We start from the raw sequence: 19,122 nt of genomic DNA on the forward strand, positions 1-19,122 counted from the left end.
AGGCTCTGAGTTCAAGCCCCTTTACCAGCACTCATACACAAAAAAAGAAAAAGAAAAAAAGAGCTCTTCTGACCGCTGTGCTACAAACTGAGAAGAACAGAGCCGAGTCCCAGGGCTACACTCGTGATCCATGAACACAGGGCTTCCCGGCATGCCCCTTGCCCTCGGAGAGGGAAGGGCCCCCTGGCTGGCTCCCGGCCGCAGAGGGTGGATTGGATTGCCTACCAAGTTCCTGTCCTCCTTTGGTCGCCCAGCACAGACAGTAATGCTGCATGAGCTGCTCCAGGAGCTCCATTTCATCCAGGAATTCCAGGGACTCTATTCTGTGCCAGAAATCAGATCAGGGAAACGTAGCATCAGTTAAACATGGAGGTGGTTTCCATACAGACTGAGAAGGAGCAGTGTGCATGATGTAGTAGGTGACGAGAAACTAGCTATGAAACGAAATACTAATGCATGGTGTGGTGGGTATAATTTGTGTGTGTGTGTGTGTGTGTGTGTGTGTGTGTGTGTGTGTGTGTATTGAAATCAGGCCTTGTCACTATCTCACTCGGCATTTCTGCTAACCATTGGCATTCTACCACTTGTGCCACACCTCCATTTCTGGATTCTTTTTCTGATTAGCTGGAGATAAGAGTCACTGAGATTTGTCTGCCAAGCTAGCTTTGAACCATTAACTCAGCCTCCTGGGATTATAGGCATAAGCCACTGGTGCATTGAAAGGAAAACAATAGGCCGAGTGTAATGATGCATAGTGATAATCTAGCACTTAGAAAGTGAAGGCAGAAGGATCCTGAAGCCAGCCTGGGCCACACAGCCAGACCATGTCTCAAAAGACCCAAAAAGGGCTGGGAATGTGGCTTAATGGTGGAGCACTTGTTCAGCATGCATGAGGTCCTGGGTTCAATTCCTCAGTACCACATAAACACAAAAACTGGTGCTGTAGCTCAAGTGGCAGAGTGCTAACTTGAGCAAAAGAAGCTCAGAGACAGTGCCCTAAATTCATGCCCCAGGACTGGCAAAAAAAAAAAAAAAAAGATCCAAAATCCAGGTTCCAGAGGTTCACAACTGTAGTCCTAGCTACTAAAAGATCAAAGTTTGAAACCAACCTGAGCAGGAAAGTCTGGGAGACTCTTATCTCCAATTAACTACCCCAAAAAGCTGGAAGTTGGAGCTGAACTTCAAGTGGCAGAGCACTAGCCTTGAGCAAAAACCAAAATGGGGGTGGCGGGGATGGAGGGCAAGTTCGAGACCAGTATGTGGGGTATAAATAAGTTGATTTAAAAGGCACAAGTCACCCTAAGATTTACTTCCTGGCTCCTGTTTATAAACCTAGAATAAAAGAATCAGGGAACGGAACTAAAAGGACAACAAGAAAGTGAAAATTGCCAGGTGCTGGTGGCTCACGCCTAGCTACTCAGGAGGCTGAGCTCTAAGGATCGCGGTTCAAAGCCAGCCCAGGCAGGAAAGTCTGTGAGACTCTACTCTCCAATTAACCACCAGAAAACCAGAACTGGCATTGTGGCTCAAGTGGTAGAGTGCTTGCCTTGAGATGAGGAGCTGAGGGACAGTTCAAGCCCCACAACCAACAAAACAAAACAAGCACAAGTCTACAATCTACATAGGAGTATCTGTGCAGGCACAGGAGAGAAAAGGTGTTTCAACTTTTTGTACGTGTGTTGTCAATGCAGTTTGAACTCAGGGTTCTGTGCTTGTCGGGTGGGAGCTCTACCACTTGAGCCACACCTGTAGGGCCCAACTTGACGTGCACATGCGCCGTCTCTGCATAGTGATCCACGCTGACCTGTGTGTGACTCATGAGTCTCCTGCCTCAAGCTCCTGAGTGCTGGACCTATAGATCTGTATCACGATGCACAGGGTAAACGTAATTTTATGATGAGGAAGACATGCGTTTAGAAATGGACAGGCCGCCTGCCAGGCGTAGTGGTGCAAGCCTGTAATCCCTGCGGCCTCGTGGAGGCAGAAGCAAGAGGATTGTGAGAGCAACGGAATAAAACCCTGTGTCCAAAAAAAAAAAAAAGTATTTTTTTTCTTCCTTCTCAAAACAGAGATTATACAAGTTTTCCATAGCAGACATGGGTCTGGGAATTTCCCAGGTGTTATTGTGTCTCCTGACTAAAATAATCTACTTGTTGCATAACCTTTATCTCAGCTGATAGCTAAGGGGCTACCAATGTTCCCCTTGTTTTCAAAACAAGTCTGGATGGGCACCAGTGGCTCCCACCTGGAATCCTAGCTACCCAGGAGGCTTGAAATCGGAGGCTCTTGATTTAAAGCCATCTCAAGCATGAAAGTCTGTGAGATTATTTCTTTTCGTGCCAGACCTGGGGCTTGAACTCGGAGCCTGGACGCTGTCCTTGAGATTTTTCACACAAGGCTAATGCTCTAGGATTAGTGACTAGTATCCAGTTCCACTTTTGGCTTTTTGTTGATTAACTGGAGGTAAGGGTCTCATGGACTTTCCTACCTGGGCTGGCTTTGAACTTCAATCCTCAAATCTCAGCCTCCTGGGTGGCTTGGATAAAAAGGTGTGAACCACCTGTGCCCCGCTTCATCTGTGAGACTCTTACCTCCAAATAACCTCCCAAGAAAGCTGGAAGTGGAGGTGTGGCTCAAGGGGTGAGCACCAGCATTGAGGGGAAAAGTTCAGGGACAGAGCCCAGGTCCCGAGTTCAAGCCCTGGTACATACACAGAAAGCTGTACTTCATACTGGAGGACCTGGACTCAAGCCTGAGCCTGTTTGTCACACTGGCCGTACCTGTTCACCTCGGCACGCGGCAGCCTGCTGTACAACTCCATCATGTTCAGGGCTGAGGCCGTCTCCCACCCGTTCAGCAGGAGGCGCTCTTTCTGAAAGGCAGGGAAGAGAAACACACAGCTGCACAGGCCCTGAATAGCAAGAGCTGAGACCCCAATACCCACCAGGATGTTCCCCTCCTTCCAAAGCCCATTCTGCGCCTCTGGTCTTCCTTCTTCCCATTCGCCAGATTTCTGTACTGAACACCCATTGTTACTGTGAGGGGAAAACTCACTAAAGTGTATTTAGGGAAAATCAAAGGAGGAGACTTTTCCATGAGCCACAGTTGTTTTTTTTGTTTGTTTGTTTGCCAGGCCTGGGGCTTGAACTCTGGGCCTGGGCGCTGTCTCTGGGCTCCTTTTGCTCAAGGCTAGTGCGCTACCACTTGAGCCATGGTGCTACTTCTGGTTTTCTGGTGGTTTATTGGAGATAGAGTTTCATGGTCTTTCCTGCCTGGGCTGGCTTTGAACCACAATCCTCAGATCTCAGCCTCCTGAGTAGCTAGGATTACAGGTATCAGCCACTGGGGCCCAGATTTTTTTTTTTTAGTGCAGATTTAAAGAGATATCAGTGACATAGCAATAACTGGCTCATGATGGATCCTCACTCCAGCACTTCATTCCTAAAGTGTTGGGATTTTAGTATTGAGACCTGCACTCAGGACCTTGCTCCCTTGCTTAGTGTTTTCACTCAAGCCTGGCACTCTACCCCTTGAGCCAACACCTCCACCTCTGGCTTTTTGCTGGTTAACTAGTGATAAAAGCCTCATAGACTTTTCTGCCTGGAGTGGCTTGGAACTGCGAACTTCAGATCTCAGCTTCCTGTGTAGCTAGGATTATAGGTATGAGCCACAGTACCCAGCTTATAAGCAGTGTTTTAAAAGAACCAAGGGAAGGGCTGGGAATGTGGCTCAGTGGTAGAGTGTTTGCCTAGAAAGCATGAAGCCCTGGGTTTGAATTCTCAGTACTACATAAACAGAAAAAGCCCGAAGTGGTAGAGTGCTAGTCTTGAGCAAAAGAAGCTCAGGAACAGTGCCCAGGCCCTGAGTTCAAGTCCCAGAACTGGTTAAAAGAGAGAGAGAGAGAGAGAGAGAGAGAGAGAGAACCAAGGAAAGCTACGGGGTTTGGGAAGCAATGGCATTACTGTGACTTTTGCTAGTGTAAAAAATCAAGAATGTGGTCATCCTAGAGGGAGAAAGTCCTTACAGGGACCACAGTTACAGCCTGAGTACACAGGTACAGTCTGGGATTTGCCTGAAATAGTCTGCAGAGGCCACCTGAAACAATATTGACAGAATGTTAGCAATTACTCAAGCTGGCTGGTGGGATATGGGGGGGGGGGGTCAGTTGTAGGGCTCGAACTCTAGGCCTGGGCGCTGTCCCTCAGCTCTTCAGCTCAAGGCTAGCGCTCTACCACTTGAACCACAGTGCCACTTCCAGCCTTTTCTGTTTGTGTCATGCTGAGGAATAGAACCCAGGGCCTCATGCATGGGAGACAAGCACCCTACCACTGAGCCACCTTCCCAGCCTCAGACTGCACCTAATTCTTAAACCTTTATGTTTAAAACTTTGCATGACCAAAAAAAGACTTCCTACCTGGCCTAGGTGGCTCACACCTATAATCCTAGCTATTCAGAAGATGGAGATCTGAGGACCAACATTTGAAGCCAACCGTGGCAGGAAAGTCCATGAGACTTATATCTCCAATTAATCAACAAAAAGCCAGAAGTCGAGGTGTGACTCAAGGGGTCGAGCACCAGCCTTGAGTGAAAAACCTAAGGGACAGGGCCCAGGTCCTAAGTTCAAGCCCTAGTTTGGAATTGCATCTTAACAATTAGATTTGCAGGGCTAGAATATAGCAAGTACAACATCCTGGGTTCAGTCCCCAGCACCAAAAAGAGAAGACCCTCCCCTGCAAAAAAAAATTAAAAAATAGATTTGCAGCCAGGCACCGGTGGCTGATGCCCGTAATCTTGGCTAAAATTGGAGGCTGGGATCTGAGGATCACAGTTCGAAGCCAGCCTGGGCAGGAAAATCCCTAGGACTGTGATCTTCAACTAACCAGCAAAAAAGCCAGAAGTGGAGCTGTGGCTCAAGTGGTAGAGTGCTAGTCTTGAGCAAAAAAAAAAAAAAAGCTCAAGAACAGCATCCAGACCCTCAAAACTGATACAAAATAATAATGGTAATAATAATAGTAATAGATTTGTACGACAGGGGTGCAGGGAATGTAGATGTGTTTTTCCTTGGAGGAAGAGGTGTGTCTGGACTTTGGCTTTCTTAGCCTGGGGAGCCCCAGCTGCTGGGGCTGGCAGGGCTGCAGGGCTTCTCCTATCACATCACCTGCCAGGGAGCAAGCCCGGTCCGAGCTGGCCACGGTACACGTGGACGTCCCGATCCCCACTCTCTGACCTGAGACTCTAATGACTTGCAGGTTTCCACTCCTGCCAGGTCGCACTGCCGTCTCCGGAGGTTTTCAATCATGATCTGCCCAAACCGATCATCCATGTTCACCTGGGGAAGGAGACGCCACGTCAGACATCCCTGCGCGTGTCTGTTTCTTAAATACACAGACTACACTACCACTTGAATCCCTTGCTTCTCAAGAAGCTGAGGTCTGAGGATCAGGGTATGGTGAGAACCTGGACAGGAAAGTCTGTGAGAATTATTTTTTTTTGGTCGGTCATGGGGCTTGAACTCTGGGCCTGAGCGTTGTCCCTCAGCTCTTCAGCTCAAAGCTAGCGCTCTAACACTTGAGCTACAGTGCCACTTCCTTATTATTACTATTTTTGGTCAGTTGTGGGGCTTGAACTCTGGGCCTGGATGCTGTTCAGCTCAAGGTTAGCACTATACCACTTGAGCCGGAGTCTCACTTCTGGTTTTCTGGTGGTTTATTGCAGATAAGAGTCTTACAGACTTTCCTGCTCAGACTGGCTTTGAACCGTGATCCTTAGATCTCAACCTCCTGAGTAGCTAGGATTACAGGTGTGAGCCACTGGCACCCAGTATCCAGGAGATTCTTATTTCCAATTTAACAGCAAAAAGCCAGAAGTGGAGCTGTGGCTTAAGTGATAGAGTACTAGCCTTGAGTGAAAGAGCTCAGGGACAGCACTCAGGCCCTGAGTTCAAACACCAGCATTACTACAAAACCAAACCAAAACAACAACAACAAAAAAAAACCCAAAACAAAAAACCTCATAGAACAGTGCCCAGCACAGAGTAGACAAAAATCTAATAAGCATTGTCATTCTAAACTATTGAGAAAGAACAGAAGGCAGTAAGGGGCGTGGGAACACATGATGTGAGGTTTCTGATGAAGCTGCGCTGGCTAGAAAACTACTGATAAGTCCAGTGACTCCTGGACCAGTGGGGGGTGGGGTGGGAGGCAGAGCAGGTGAGGGGCAGCTGTGGTCTGCACGCTGCACACTGGCTGGCTCCCAGGCCAGTTCTGAAGTGAAGGCCCGGCACTCACATACAAGGCCTGACACATGCTTGTTTGCAGAGCATGCTGGAACTGTGTGGGAGAGGGGTCCTATTCCCCAGGGCTGCATGCCGAATGCATGGATGGGTGGTCAGGATGCGTTCACATCTCAAGAGAAGGCAGAGGCCAGCACTGCTGGCATTGTTTTCCCAGGATGAAGGATGACAGAGTAAGGCTCCCATAAAAAGGAGGAGGAAAGCTGGGCGCCAGTGGCTCACGTCTATAATCCTAGCTACTCAGGCTGAGAGCTGAGGATCACAGTTTGAAGTCAGCCTGGGCATAAAAAGGCTGTGAGACTCTTATTTCCAATTAACCACAAAAAAGGGCTGAGAAGGTGGCTCAGTGGTAGAGTGCTTGTCTCCCATGCATGAGGCCCTGGGTTCGATTCCTCAGCACCACAAACAGAAAAAGGCCCGAAGTGGCGCTGTGGCTCAAGTGGTAGAGTGCTAGCCTTGAGCTGAAGAGCTGGGAGACAGTGCCCAGGCCCAGAGTTCAGGCCCCACGACCGACAAAAAAATCCCACAAAAAATCAGAAAGAGAGCCATGGCTCAAGCACTAGGCTTGGACACAAAAGTCCAGGAACAGCACCCTGGCTCAGAGTTCAAGCCCCAGAACCAGCGAAAAAGAAAGACAGCAAGAGAGAGAGATGAGAGAAAGAGAGAGAGAGATGAGAGGAGACAGGAGAGAGGAGAGAGGAGAGAGGAGAAAGAAAGAGGAGAGAGAGAGAGAAAAGCCAGGAGCCTAGGCCTGGACTGAAGCTGGACAGGAAAAGATCCCAGTGTGTGCCTGTAAATCTATTTATAATGACATGGCATGGGCCAAGTCTCTTTATTGCTCTTACCTGTACTGAAATAAAAGAAAATTTTCAAAAATAAAATCAGGGGCTGGGAATGTGGCTTAGTGATAGAGTACTTGCCTAGTATGCATGAAGCCCTGGGTTTGATTCCTAAGTACCACATACACAGAAAAAGTCAGAAGTGGTACTGGGGCTCAAGTGGTAGAGCGCTAGACTTGAGCACAGAGGAGCTCAGGGACAGTGTCCAGGCCCTGAATTCAAAAAAATAGTAATAGGGCTGGGAAGGTGGCTCAGTGGTAGAGCGTTTGCCTTGCATGCACGAGGCCCTGGGTTCGATTCCTCAGCACCACATAAGCAAAAAAGAAAAAACCGGAAGTGGCACCGTGGCTCAAGCAGTAGAGCGCTAGCCTTGAGCTGAAGAGCTGAGGGACAGCGCCCAGGCCCAGAGTTCAGGCCCCACGACTGGACCAAAAAATAATAATAATAATAATAATAATAATAAAATAAAATAAATAAGGGCCAGGTGCTAGAGGCTTGCAATCCTAGCTACTCAGGAAGCTGAGATCTGAGGATCACAGTTCAAAGCCAGCCCAGGCAGGAAAGTCCATGAGACTCTTATCTCCAATGAACCACCCCAAAACCAGAAATGGAGCTGTGGCTCAAAGTGGTAGAGCACTAGCCTTGAGCAAAAAGAGCTCAGGAATAGTCCCCAAGCTCTGAGTTCAAGCCCTACAACTGACAATAATAGAGAGAGCCACCTGGGACCCCTGGGCAGACTCCATCTCTCCTGTGTTCCTCTTACCTGTTCATAGTTTATGAACATGGCCGTCTCAAAAGTATTAGCTGCCCACTTGATGAGGTTTGCTGACTGCTCAGGGGTCATGTAAACCAGCACACATTCAGTTATCAGGAGTGTTGGCAATCTTAAGAAAACAGACAAACAAAAGGAGTATAAATGTGTTTTTACCAAGTCAGGACCCTCTACTTACACACAGGTTGCGTTTATTTTTTGGTAGGTTGTATTGCAGGAAAACCCAGAAAGACTCAGCAAGCACAGCACCAACCCACATGTGTGATCCAAGGGCAAAGCCATTGCAGCTCTACGTTCAGAACTGAGAAGAGGTGAGCAATGTGCCAGCACACTCATGATGATGAGGTCCCGCCCACCGATGCGCCTGGCCAATAGGGCAGGAGCAAATGTGAGATAAGTGGGAGTTCAGAAATCACTCACGCACTTGCCCTTGTTCTCTTGCTGCCCTCAGAAACCTGAAACCCTGAGGTCTGGGAAGTTGGCTCAGTGGTAGAGCGCTTGCCTTGCATGCCTGAGGCCCTGGGTTCGATTCCCCAGCACCACATAAGCAAAAAGAAAAAAGCCGGAAGTGGCGCTGTGGCTCAAGTGGTAGAATGCTAGCCTTGAGCTGAAGAGCTGAGGGACAGTGCCCAGGCCCAGAGTTCAGGCCCCACGACTGGACCAAAAAAAAAAAAAAGAAAGAAAGAAACCTGAAACCCTAAGTGAATGAAGTCAGGCAGCCTGGCAAAGGAAGAGAATGAGGCATCCCAGCTGCATATCCTCGGCTCCCTGTCCACTGTCCACAGCCATGACTCCCTCCCCCAACGGCATGCCCCCAGATATTCCTGGCCCCCAGAAGAAGAACCACCCAGCTTAACCCCAAGCCAAATGCTAAGTCACGGAATCTGGAACAACTGTATTATGAGTTGTTTCAAACCATGGCATTTGGGAGTGTTCAGTGGTGATTGGTTCAGAGGAAATATGGGTGTTTATTTAACAGGACCCAATTCTTCCTATATAAGCTTTCACCATATACAGTATACACATATAAGCTTTCACCATAAACAGTAGGGGGTGGAGGGTGGGGGTGGTTTGGTGTAGAACACTTGCCTAGCATCTGCCAGGCCCTGGGTTCCATCCCCAGCACAGACTGCAAGAAACAGATATGCCAGACACAGAGCCATTGACAAACTGAGAAGTAGGAAAAGCACAATTGGTTGGCCCTGTTGCTTCTGGGCCTCTGGCCTGGCAGCACATAAGTTTAGGAAATGAATGGCAGAGAAGGGACACTAGATGTGAAACCCAGAGGAAAGAGCTTCAAAGACCCACCCTCAATGACCTGAAGACCTCCTGCTAGGCTCCACCTCTTAAAGGCTCCACCATGTCCCAACCTTTAACAGAAGACCAACCTTTAACACATGGGCCATAGTATGGATCCAAACCATAGCAATGACCCTGCTTCTGAGCACTCACTGAGACAAAGACTCAGAAAATAAAGCTGGAGCGATGGCACTGGATCAATGGATCGATTAGAGCCAGTTCTAACATGGGACCGGTGGACTGGCCTGCAAGTCCTAGCAAGGGTAACCCAGAGGATGATTCTAAGGTGAACAGGTAAAGAGCACAAAGATCACCACCACATTGATGAACAGATTACAGACATGTTTTTTCACACCTTCTAAGATGCTAATTCTTTCCTTATATGTTGTAATTATGTTTCTGTCCATATGATTATCTTCTTTCAAACTTTGCTCATATTGGGCACCAATCAGTATTTTTTAAAACCAAAAGGTATCCAGGTCCTGTAATCCTAGGTATTCAGGCTGAAAGTCCTTGAGACTCTTATCACCAATAAACCACCAAAAAGCCAGATGTGGAGCTGTGTCCCAAGTGATAGAGTGCTAGCCTTGAGAGAAAAAACTAAGGGACAGTGCTCTGGCTCTGAGTTCAAGCCCCAGGACCAGTATAAAATAATAACAATAAAATAATAATAATAATAATAATAACAATACAGGTGAATCTGATATGGCAGCAGGCTTAAGAAACAGCAAGGTCTACAAATGTTAGAAAATCACTCTGAGGAGCCAAGACATGAGAAACTTTTATACTAAATGAGGGAGTTGGGATGAGGCTGAGGCTTTGGCCAGTCACATCTCACTGCTAGCAGCAACTCACAGATGCATAAGAGGTTTAAAAAAAAGATCTCACTGTGTATTCATGTTACATTTCTTTAGTTTCTCTTCTAGCTCTGATAGGTCCCGGAGATCGGCTCCAATAATGGCATATCTCTTTGAATCCAGCATGTGCCCGTCTGCAAGTGCAAGAAAAGACGATCATTTTAGCAGAAATCTTTCAGGAAAACAACCACAGTGTGAAGGCAGATGGCTTTCTCAAATTAAAGCAATGGTCTTAGCCAGGTACCAGTGGCTCATGCCTATAATCCTAGCAACTAGGAGGCTGGGATCTCAGGGTTATACTACAAAGCCAGCCCAGAAGGAAAGCCCCTGAGACTCTATCTCCAATTAAGCACCAAAAATCCTTCAGAAGTAGAGCTGTGGCTCAAGTGCTCAAGTGGTAAAGAGCTAGCCTTGAGCACAAAAGCTCAGGGACAGTGCCCAAGCCTGACTTCAAGCTCCCATACCACCATCTATATCTATATCTATATACACACATATAACACAAAACATCAGTTTCTGTAGTCAAAAGTTTTGTACATATTTTGGAATCTGAAGACTATGTAAATCATTTGTTACTTAAAAGTCTGTGAAAACAAATTTCTTTGGAGGAAAAAGTATGCATTTGTAAGTGTACAATTATTTTTTATTATATTGGTGTAATTGTTTTTCAGTGTTTATTGCAATATGAAATTCAGTAAAACATCCATGTTCCATAATTACTATTAAAAACAACAACACACACACACACACAAAACATGATCACTGTTAAAAACAAAAACAAGTCAGGTAATGTCCAGTGGCTTATGCCTGTAATCCTGGCTACCTAGGAGGCTGAGACCTGAGGATCGAGGATAGAAGCCAGACTGGACAGGAAAGGCCAATTAACAATTAACAAGCAAAAATCTCAAGTACCATCCTTGAGCAAAAAAGTTCAGGACAGCACTGAGGCCCTGAGTTCAAGCCCCTGTACTAGCACAAAAAAAAAGACTGCTGACCAGGACTGAATTCCATCACTCCTGTTCCTTGCATCTCCAATGGCAAGTAGTCTTAAAGATTACAAAGCGTTCTTTTCGGACCACAGATTTTCCCAGGACACTTTACTCAACAGTAATAAGCTGCCTCAGGTGGCCTTCTGGACCATACAAAAGATTAATTTGCCCTTCTGTCCACCTCTTGGGTCATTTCTGAGATCTATGCACAAAGCACTGAACTGGAGCACACAGTCCCTGAGCAGGGTATGGTGCTGCATGTCTGCAATCCCGACACTCAGGAGGCTGAGGCAGGAGGATCTTGAGTTTGGCTATAGATAGATGGCTTAGGCTATAAAGAAAGACTCTGTCTCAACAATGAGAAAAAGAAAAGAAAATACATGGCTCCTGCCCTCATGGGGGTTTATAGCCCCATGATGTAGAAATGCTACAGGAAGAGTGTGTCATAAGGCCCAGGGGACAGGAGGCCATCTGTAGTCCAAGGAGGTGGTTAGTGGCTGAGCTGAGAGGCAGGCAGTAAGGAGGCATCCATCCAGCAGAGAGGAGAGAGGAGAGACCCAGGGGACAGTGCTGAGGGAGAGCACGCATGCGCATTCTGCACATGAGGACAGCAGCAGATCTGTGTGGCTGGCCCCCATCTACAGTGGCTGAAGCTACATTCAGGAGGCCTAGCAGCATGTAGGCCACATTCGGTAGACTGTCTGAAGCAGGGAGGTAACAGCATTTGGTTTCCTTTCTAAAAATAAAAAACCCTCATTCTAGGCGGGTGCTGGTGGCTCATGCCTGCAATTCTAGCTACCTAGGAGAAGGAGATCTGAGGATTTTGGTTTCAAGACAGCCCAGGCAGAAAAGTCTGAGAAAAGTCTGTGTAATGAACCACCAAAAAGCTGGAAATGGAGGGGTAGTGAAAGAGGTAGAGCATTAACCTTGAGCAAATGAGCTCAGGGACAGTACCCAGGCTCCAGGTTCAAGCCCATGACCAACACCACCACCAAAAAAAAATCTGCAATTGAAAAAGAAGTTTCCAAGGAACTTTTATCGAAGACCTTCTCTAGATATTAAAAACTGTTCCTATAAGCCAGGGGCTGGTGGCTCATGCCTTGGGTGCTAGCCTTGAGCACAAAGAGGCTCAGGGACAGTGCTCAGGCCCTAAGTTTAAACCCCACAAACAAACAAACAAAAGTGTTCCTATGTTCCTATAAAAGAAAGGAAAAAGAAGTAATGCAATGAAACAGATGAACAAAGTAAACAAAATAGAAATGTACACTGGAGTCCAAAAATCACCAAGGACAGATGCCATGTCCTTGGTGCTCAAAGTTCATATAAATTGTTCAGATAACAGGACAGCATTTCAGCATTTCAGTGTTCAGTGTGCAAGCCCAGAACAGACGCAGGAAAAGTAAATTCTCACCGACTCTACTGAGAACATAAATGCAAAGGAATCTCAAAAGCAATTTGACTGTTGCTATTAAAATTCAGAAGGCACCAATTCTTTGAACGAGCAATTCCTGAAAATATGCATATATACATATTTTTATGCAATGTCGTTTGACAGAAAAATCACAAAAAGGCAACAACCTAAATGGCCATTTGTAGGAAACATTAAATATAATGAATTTTCCAAGAAAAGAAGTACTATAAAGCCATTAACAAGAATGAGGGGGTCTATGTACTCTGACATGAAAGATGGTTGTGGTTATTCAGGACATGGAAGGAGCAAGTTACCAAAACTGTGCATAAATTATTCACTGTTTATCAAAAATTACATACAAGACTGCTGGGCACTGGGGGCTCACACAGGTAATCCTAGCTACTCAGGAGGCTGAGATCGGAGGATTGAAGTCTAAAGCCAGCCCAGGCAGAAAATTCAATGAGATTCTTATCTCCAATTAACCACCAGAAAACCAGAAGTGGTACTGTGGCTCAAGTGGTAGAGCATTCACCTGGAGCTGAAGAGCTGAAGGACAGCATCCAGTTCAAGCCCCACGACTGACAAAAACAAAAACAAAAAACAAACACAAACAAACAAACAACACCTTCATGCACTGGGTGCTGGTGGCTCACACTATAATCCTAGAGCAATACAATCCTCTAGTATATATGTCAGAGTATATAGATCCTCTCATTCCTGCTAATGGCTTTACCGTACTATAATCCTAGAGGCTATATTATATTGTACTATAATTCTAGAGGATGTGAGAATTGCAGTTCAAAGCCAACCCAGGCAGGAGAGTCTGTGAGACTCATCTCCAATGAACCCCCAGAAAACCAAAAGTGAAACTGTGGCTCAAACTGGTAGAGTGCTAAGCCTTAAGCAAAAAAGCAATCCGGCCCTGAGTTGAAGCCCCATGACCTACCAAAAAAAAAAAAAAAAAAATCTCCTTCGTGGTAAGCATGATATGAATGTAGACGAATTCACGGTGTCATAGCGCATACCATCTTTTAAAACAAAATGAAGAGCATGAGTATGATCTGTGTGCCAGACCCCATGCTCGTTGGGTGGGAGATACTTGCCCAGCTGCAGAGTGGCCTCCGAATTAAGATCTACAATGGGTGTGGACAGGAGAGGCTTGTTTCTATGGGAGACAGAAAAGAAGGAACATCAGTTACCCATCAGTGTACTCTCCAGTGTATGGGTGGCCCAGATGCAGCCGCCGACTACCCACACGGTAATGTTGGGGGGTCAGTGACCTTTATGCTTTAAGATCAGAACCTTTATGGGTTCTAGATTTTTCTCAGATTTGAAACTACTTATAGATATCTTAGTGGTCAAGCAGCCCTAATCTGACATGACAGTCAAAAAGCTTCAGAGACTAAGGCATCTAGGATTTCAAGTTTTGAGATTTAGGGACGTTCTACCATTATCTATTGCTACTGTTCTAAGTCAGGAGCCATTCCCAAAGACCATCCCCTCAGAGAGAAAGAATCTAGTACACAGGACTCGGAGTAGGTCAGCTGAGTGGGTCAGCACTGGGCTCCAAATCGCACACTGATCATGAAATAACTCAGCTTCAAGAGAGTCAGTAAGACTCTTCCAAACATGAAATGCCGTGGAGGCATCTCTACTTTCTTGTTTACGCTCCACCAAAAATTTGGAGACTGCTGTTCTTTACCATAGATAAACACAAGAATTGGACTCTGAAAAGTGTAGTAGCTAGGGGCTGGTGGCTCATGCTTGTCATCCTAATTACTTAGGAGGGCCAAGATCTGTGAATCACAGTTCGAAGGTAGCCTGGGCAGGAAAAGCTAGAAGTGGAGCTATAGCTCAAGTGGTAGAGTGCTAGCCTTGAGCAAAAACATCTAAGAGACAGTATCTAAGCCCTGAGTTCAAGCCCCAGTACTGGCATCCCCCCCCCCAAAAAAAAAAAGCCAGGTGCAGGTGGCTCACACCTGTAATCCTAGCTACTTAGGAAGCTGAGATCTAAGGATTGCAGTTTACAGCCAGCCTGGGCAGGAAAGTCTATGAGACTCTTATCTCCAATCAACCACCAGAAAACCAGAAGTGGTGCTGTGGCTCAAGTAGTAGAGTGCTAGCCTTGAGCTGAAGAGCTCAGGGACAGCGCCCAGGCCCAGAGTCCAAGCCCCATGCAAAGAAAATAAAAATAAATAAATAAGAATAAGAATAAATGACATGCATGCACAAGACAGTAACAGGGAAGCTACGCTGTGCTCTGAAAGCGGCATGAACAAGCTGGACGAGAGGCCTGGGGCACCAAAGAAAGTGGAAAGGGGGTTGGGGACAGCACACCCAAAAATGAGGTCTCTAGCATCTGCCCTGCCAGGCGGAGAGCCGGCTCCCAGGCCCCCAGGCTCCCGCTTCCTGCACAGCCAGGCTTACTTGATGTTGTGCAGCTTTCTGGTGACGATCACTGGAAAGTCGACTTCAAAATATTTGCTTGGGAGAAGCTCTTCATCCTGGGGGAATACCCAAAATCATTTCTGCAGTTTCTGTACTCACATATTCATGGATCATCACCACACTCTCCCCCCCGCCATGTAGCAAACACTTAGAGCTAAAGAATAATTCATACAGAATAGAGGAATGGTGTGCAGGAGGGGAAGGGAGCCAGATGCCGGTGGCTCACGCCTGTCATCCTAGTTACTCAGGAGGCTGAGATATGAGGGTGGTGGTTCAAAGACAGCCCAGGCAGAAAAGTCCCTGTGAGACTCTTATCTCCCATTAACCACTCAAAAACTGTAAGTGCAGCTGTGGCTCAAGTGGTAGACTAGCACTAGCTGTGAGCACCAAGAGGCTGAGGGACAGAGCCCAGGCCCTGAGTTCAAGCCCCACAATGGACAAAAAAGAGAGAGAGAGAGAGAGAAAAAAAAGATGGGGAAATCCATGTGAGTTCTGACCAACAGTTTTTGGATGAAACAATAAAGTAGTTACCATAGTAACATGAGCTAGTGGCTCATGCTGAAAATCTAGCTACTCAGGAGGCTGAGATCTGAGGATCTAGGTTTGAAGCCAGCCCGGGGAAGGAGAGTCTGTGAGGCTCTTATTTCTACTAAAAAGCTGGAAATGGTGCTGTGACTCAAGTGGTAGAACACTAGCTATGAGCACAAAAGCTCAGGGGCAGTGTCTAAGCCCTGAGTTCAAGCACACACACACACACACACACACACACACACACACAAAGAAGAGGTCTTAGGCCTTACACAGTATCTGCTGGTTCCTTATACCACAATTCTGGATGCTTCCTTACAAACACAAACAGGTCCACAGACAAGGGGATGTCACCAAAGAGAACTCCTTGAACAGCCACTGGGGCCATGTACAAAGATGGAGAGGGATTTAGCACTGGATGAGCTGATTCTAAACTGTGTCCCCCATGCCAGCTTCATTTCCTCCGTCTGTGAAGACCCCACTCACACAGCGCTCAGACCTAGTCATGAGGTCCCTTAGGTAGAAGGTTCTCATTAGTGTTATCTCATCCTAAAAGAATGCAGAGGCAAGCACTGAACACAGAGTCCACAGGGAGGCCAATGGTTTCTCACGTAGGAGAAAGGCCAACTGTTCTGATGACCAAGCGCTTATCAGGTGGGCTGATTAGTGAGGCAATAGCTAAGCAGGTCAGGTTGTAGCCACCCGCTCTCATTTATCTCAATCTGCACCTGCCAGGCATCGGGGGAAAGCAAGCCACGCTTCTATTCCTGCCACATGACTGGCCTCACAGACCTACAATAAAATGGAAATGCAACCAGGAGGGCAGGGGAATGGGGAGTGGGTGAAGGGGGACGGGGGAGGGAAGGAGGCCAGAGGGAGAGGGGGGGCAAGGTCTAGGGAGGCGAGGACAGGGGCAAGGGACAGGCTACCACTTCGCTTGTTGTCATGTCATGTGTTTTTCAATTCTGCATCAGGGCGATTTTTGTTTTGTTTTGTTTTTGTCTGTCTCTGGGCTTGAACTCAAGGCCTAGGCTCAATCCCTGAGTTGTTTTTTTTGTTTGTTTGTTTTTTGCTCACGGCTGGTGTTTGACCACTTGGAGCCACAGCTCCACGTGTGGTTTTTCTGGTGGCTCGTTGGAGATGAGAGTCTCACAGATTTTCCTGCCTGAGGTTGGCTTTGATCTGGGATTTTCAGCTCTCGGCCCTCCTGAGCAGCTGGGATGACGGGCGTGAGCCACCAGCGCAGGTCTTCGAGTAAAGATCTCTGCCAGTCCCAGGGGAATGAACGACGAGGAGAACGAGGATGATGATGTACCTTCAGTTTCCAGAAAGTGGTGTCCATTCCAGCCCCAAGGTTGAGAATCTGACAGTGGCATTCTGTTTTCCGGAGGAAAGCCTTTATGAGCTGACTGACGCCATGGACGCGAGCGTAATAGCCTGTGGGAGAGTCAGAGAAACAAGCTAGCACTGGTGACAGCCAAAACTCTCCATGCACAGTGCTCCTCGGCCAAACCAGGGGTCCCCTCAGCCGCAAAGGCTTTTGCACAATCTGCCTGAAGACCACAAGGAGAACAGGCAGGTGAGGTGACCCCTTCTCATCTGGGGAGAGGACTAGGTTTGATGCTTCTTGGCATTGTTCTTATAGGAGCCCTGCTTAGGGGTTAAGAGTCTCTGATTGCTGGGTGCTGGTGGCTCATGCCTGTCATCCTAGCTACTCAGGAGGCTGAGATCTGAGGATCGAGGTTCAAAGCCAGCCAGGGCAGGAAAGTCCATGAGACTCTTTCCTCCAATTAGCCACCAAAAAAAAAAAAAAAAAAAAAAAAAGCTGGAAGTAGCCAAGCACCAGTGGCTCACGCCTATAATCCTAACTACTCAGGAGGTTTGAGATCTAAGGATTGTGGTTTGAAGCCAGCCTGGGCCAGAAAGTCTGTGAGACCCTTATCTCCAAATTAAATCACAGAAAAAAGCTGGAAGTGCTGCTGTGACTCAAGTGGTAGACCCCTAACCTTGAGCAAAAGGAGCAAAGAGTGTAAGCCTCAGGACTGGTGTGCATGTATGCATGCATGCATAAATAAAATTTATGGTGATTCTTTTTTTTCTTATGTATGGTATATTCACATGTGTGTGTGGGGAGGGTACAGAACTCAAGGGAAAAGGGGGTAAACAAGTGCAGCAGTGGAACTCACTGGGCACGGATGAAAGCGAGCTTGTAGGTGGAAATGGGAGGCAGGGAGGCATGGGAGAGAATGAGGGGACGGAAGGCACTGGCACTCATTCATTACCTGACTCATGTCAACGTAAGCCCTTGTTCATCACTTGTATAGTATAGTAACAATAAAGTTTTTAAAAAAAGAATAGATCTCTCAAAACTCAAGCCACTGGGGGAGGAAGAGCTGGTGGGAAGGGGATGGTCACTTGCCTCTGTTTATTTCTGGCGCCTTCCTCTCTTTACACAGCCTCACCAGGTGCTGGATGTAGGGGTCGTGCCAGTAGCCAATGCTCACTGCAAACCTGAAGGGTTGGAAGAACAGGCAGGTGAGTGGAGAAGAGAATGTTCAGACTCAGAGCCCACTGCTCAACCCCCAGGAACCAGAGAATCCACAGAGAAGGGCCAGTAAATGCACAATTAGTACCCTAGGCCACCTTTCAACAGACTCATCTGCCCACGTTAAACTTCCTCTCATGCTTCCCAATCATCGTTCTTCGCCTCTCTTCCTCATATCGACCCTCAGAGAGCAAATAACCTCACTTCACACTTCATAGAGAAGATCTATCATTATTCACCCAGCAAAAGATGTCTGAGCGAGTCATATGGCTCTATTAAGACACACATTCAGCCAGATGCTGGTGGCTCACGCCTGTAATCCTAACTACTCAAGAGGCTGTGATCTGAGGATTGTGGTTCAAAGCCAGGCCAGGCAGGAAAGTCCATGAGATTCTTATTTCCAATTAAGCACCAGAAAACCAGAAGTGGTGATGTAGCTCAAGTGGCAGAGCTCTGGCCTTGAACTGAAGATCTGAGGGACAGTGCCCAGGCTCAGAGTCCAAGCCTCACGAGAGACACACACACACACACACACAAACACACACACACACACACACACACACACATACATTCTGTGTCCAGAGGGAAACCTCAAAAATACAGGCAGACATCACTAGTTGCCACCTAAGTGCTTCTCCCAACTCTGTATTGTACTCCTATCATTACACTTAGAGGCCTCTGAGATCATAGGAGGGAATCCACAAACAAAATAACTCTAACTCAGAAAACACCACAGCAGCCTACGTGCTCTCTACACAGGTCTGCACTACCGCAGCCAAAGCCCGAGTGTTCTGAAGCTGGGAGTTGATGCCCCAGTGTTCCCTAGCAGCCTTTTGGTAACCATGAGGAGCCAGGCATAGGCCAACTCATGACAAGAGCCTGGATCGCCAAGGCCATCCTCAGCCACATGGGCCTACAAGCCCACTGTACCTCGCAATGTACAACTTGTGAGCTAAACACCTTGAGTCAGACTTTAGTTCCTTGCAGCCAAAAGCACCATATATCCATACCTACACTCCTTGATAACAAAGCTGATGTTCAAGGTGTGTGTGTATGTGTGTGTGGCATGTCTCTCAGATGGATTCTGAGCTCTCAGAAGCAGGTTCTAGCTAGGTGCCAGTGTCTTATGCCTGTAATCCTAG

The 19,122-nt window shown here is 47.2% G+C and overlaps 1 protein-coding gene across 2 annotated transcripts in view; it reads right to left on the reverse strand.

The window, feature by feature from the left end:
- Positions 1-19,122, reverse strand: part of Lcmt1 (leucine carboxyl methyltransferase 1) — a 32,613-nt gene that overhangs the window by 865 nt on the left and 12,626 nt on the right. Inside the window, exons 2-10 of one of the 2 annotated variants that reach the window (XM_070004302.1) lie at positions 17,855-17,946; positions 16,751-16,872; positions 14,887-14,963; positions 13,563-13,624; positions 10,091-10,193; positions 7,895-8,015; positions 5,228-5,329; positions 2,781-2,872; positions 226-323 (exon numbers count right to left, since the gene is read on the reverse strand). In XM_070004302.1, the coding sequence (XP_069860403.1) occupies positions 226-323; positions 2,781-2,872; positions 5,228-5,329; positions 7,895-8,015; positions 10,091-10,193; positions 13,563-13,624; positions 14,887-14,963; positions 16,751-16,872; positions 17,855-17,946 (869 nt within the window). The remainder of the gene's footprint in view (positions 1-225; positions 324-2,780; positions 2,873-5,227; positions 5,330-7,894; positions 8,016-10,090; positions 10,194-13,562; positions 13,625-14,886; positions 14,964-16,750; positions 16,873-17,854; positions 17,947-19,122) is intronic. The other variant, XM_070004303.1, reaches the window with a different exon arrangement.

This window comes from Dipodomys merriami, unplaced genomic scaffold (assembly GCF_024711535.1).
Source record: "Dipodomys merriami isolate MVZ:Mamm:240054 unplaced genomic scaffold, mDipMer1.0.p SCAF_62, whole genome shotgun sequence".
In the NCBI taxonomy this organism is placed as follows: domain Eukaryota; kingdom Metazoa; phylum Chordata; class Mammalia; order Rodentia; family Heteromyidae; genus Dipodomys; species Dipodomys merriami.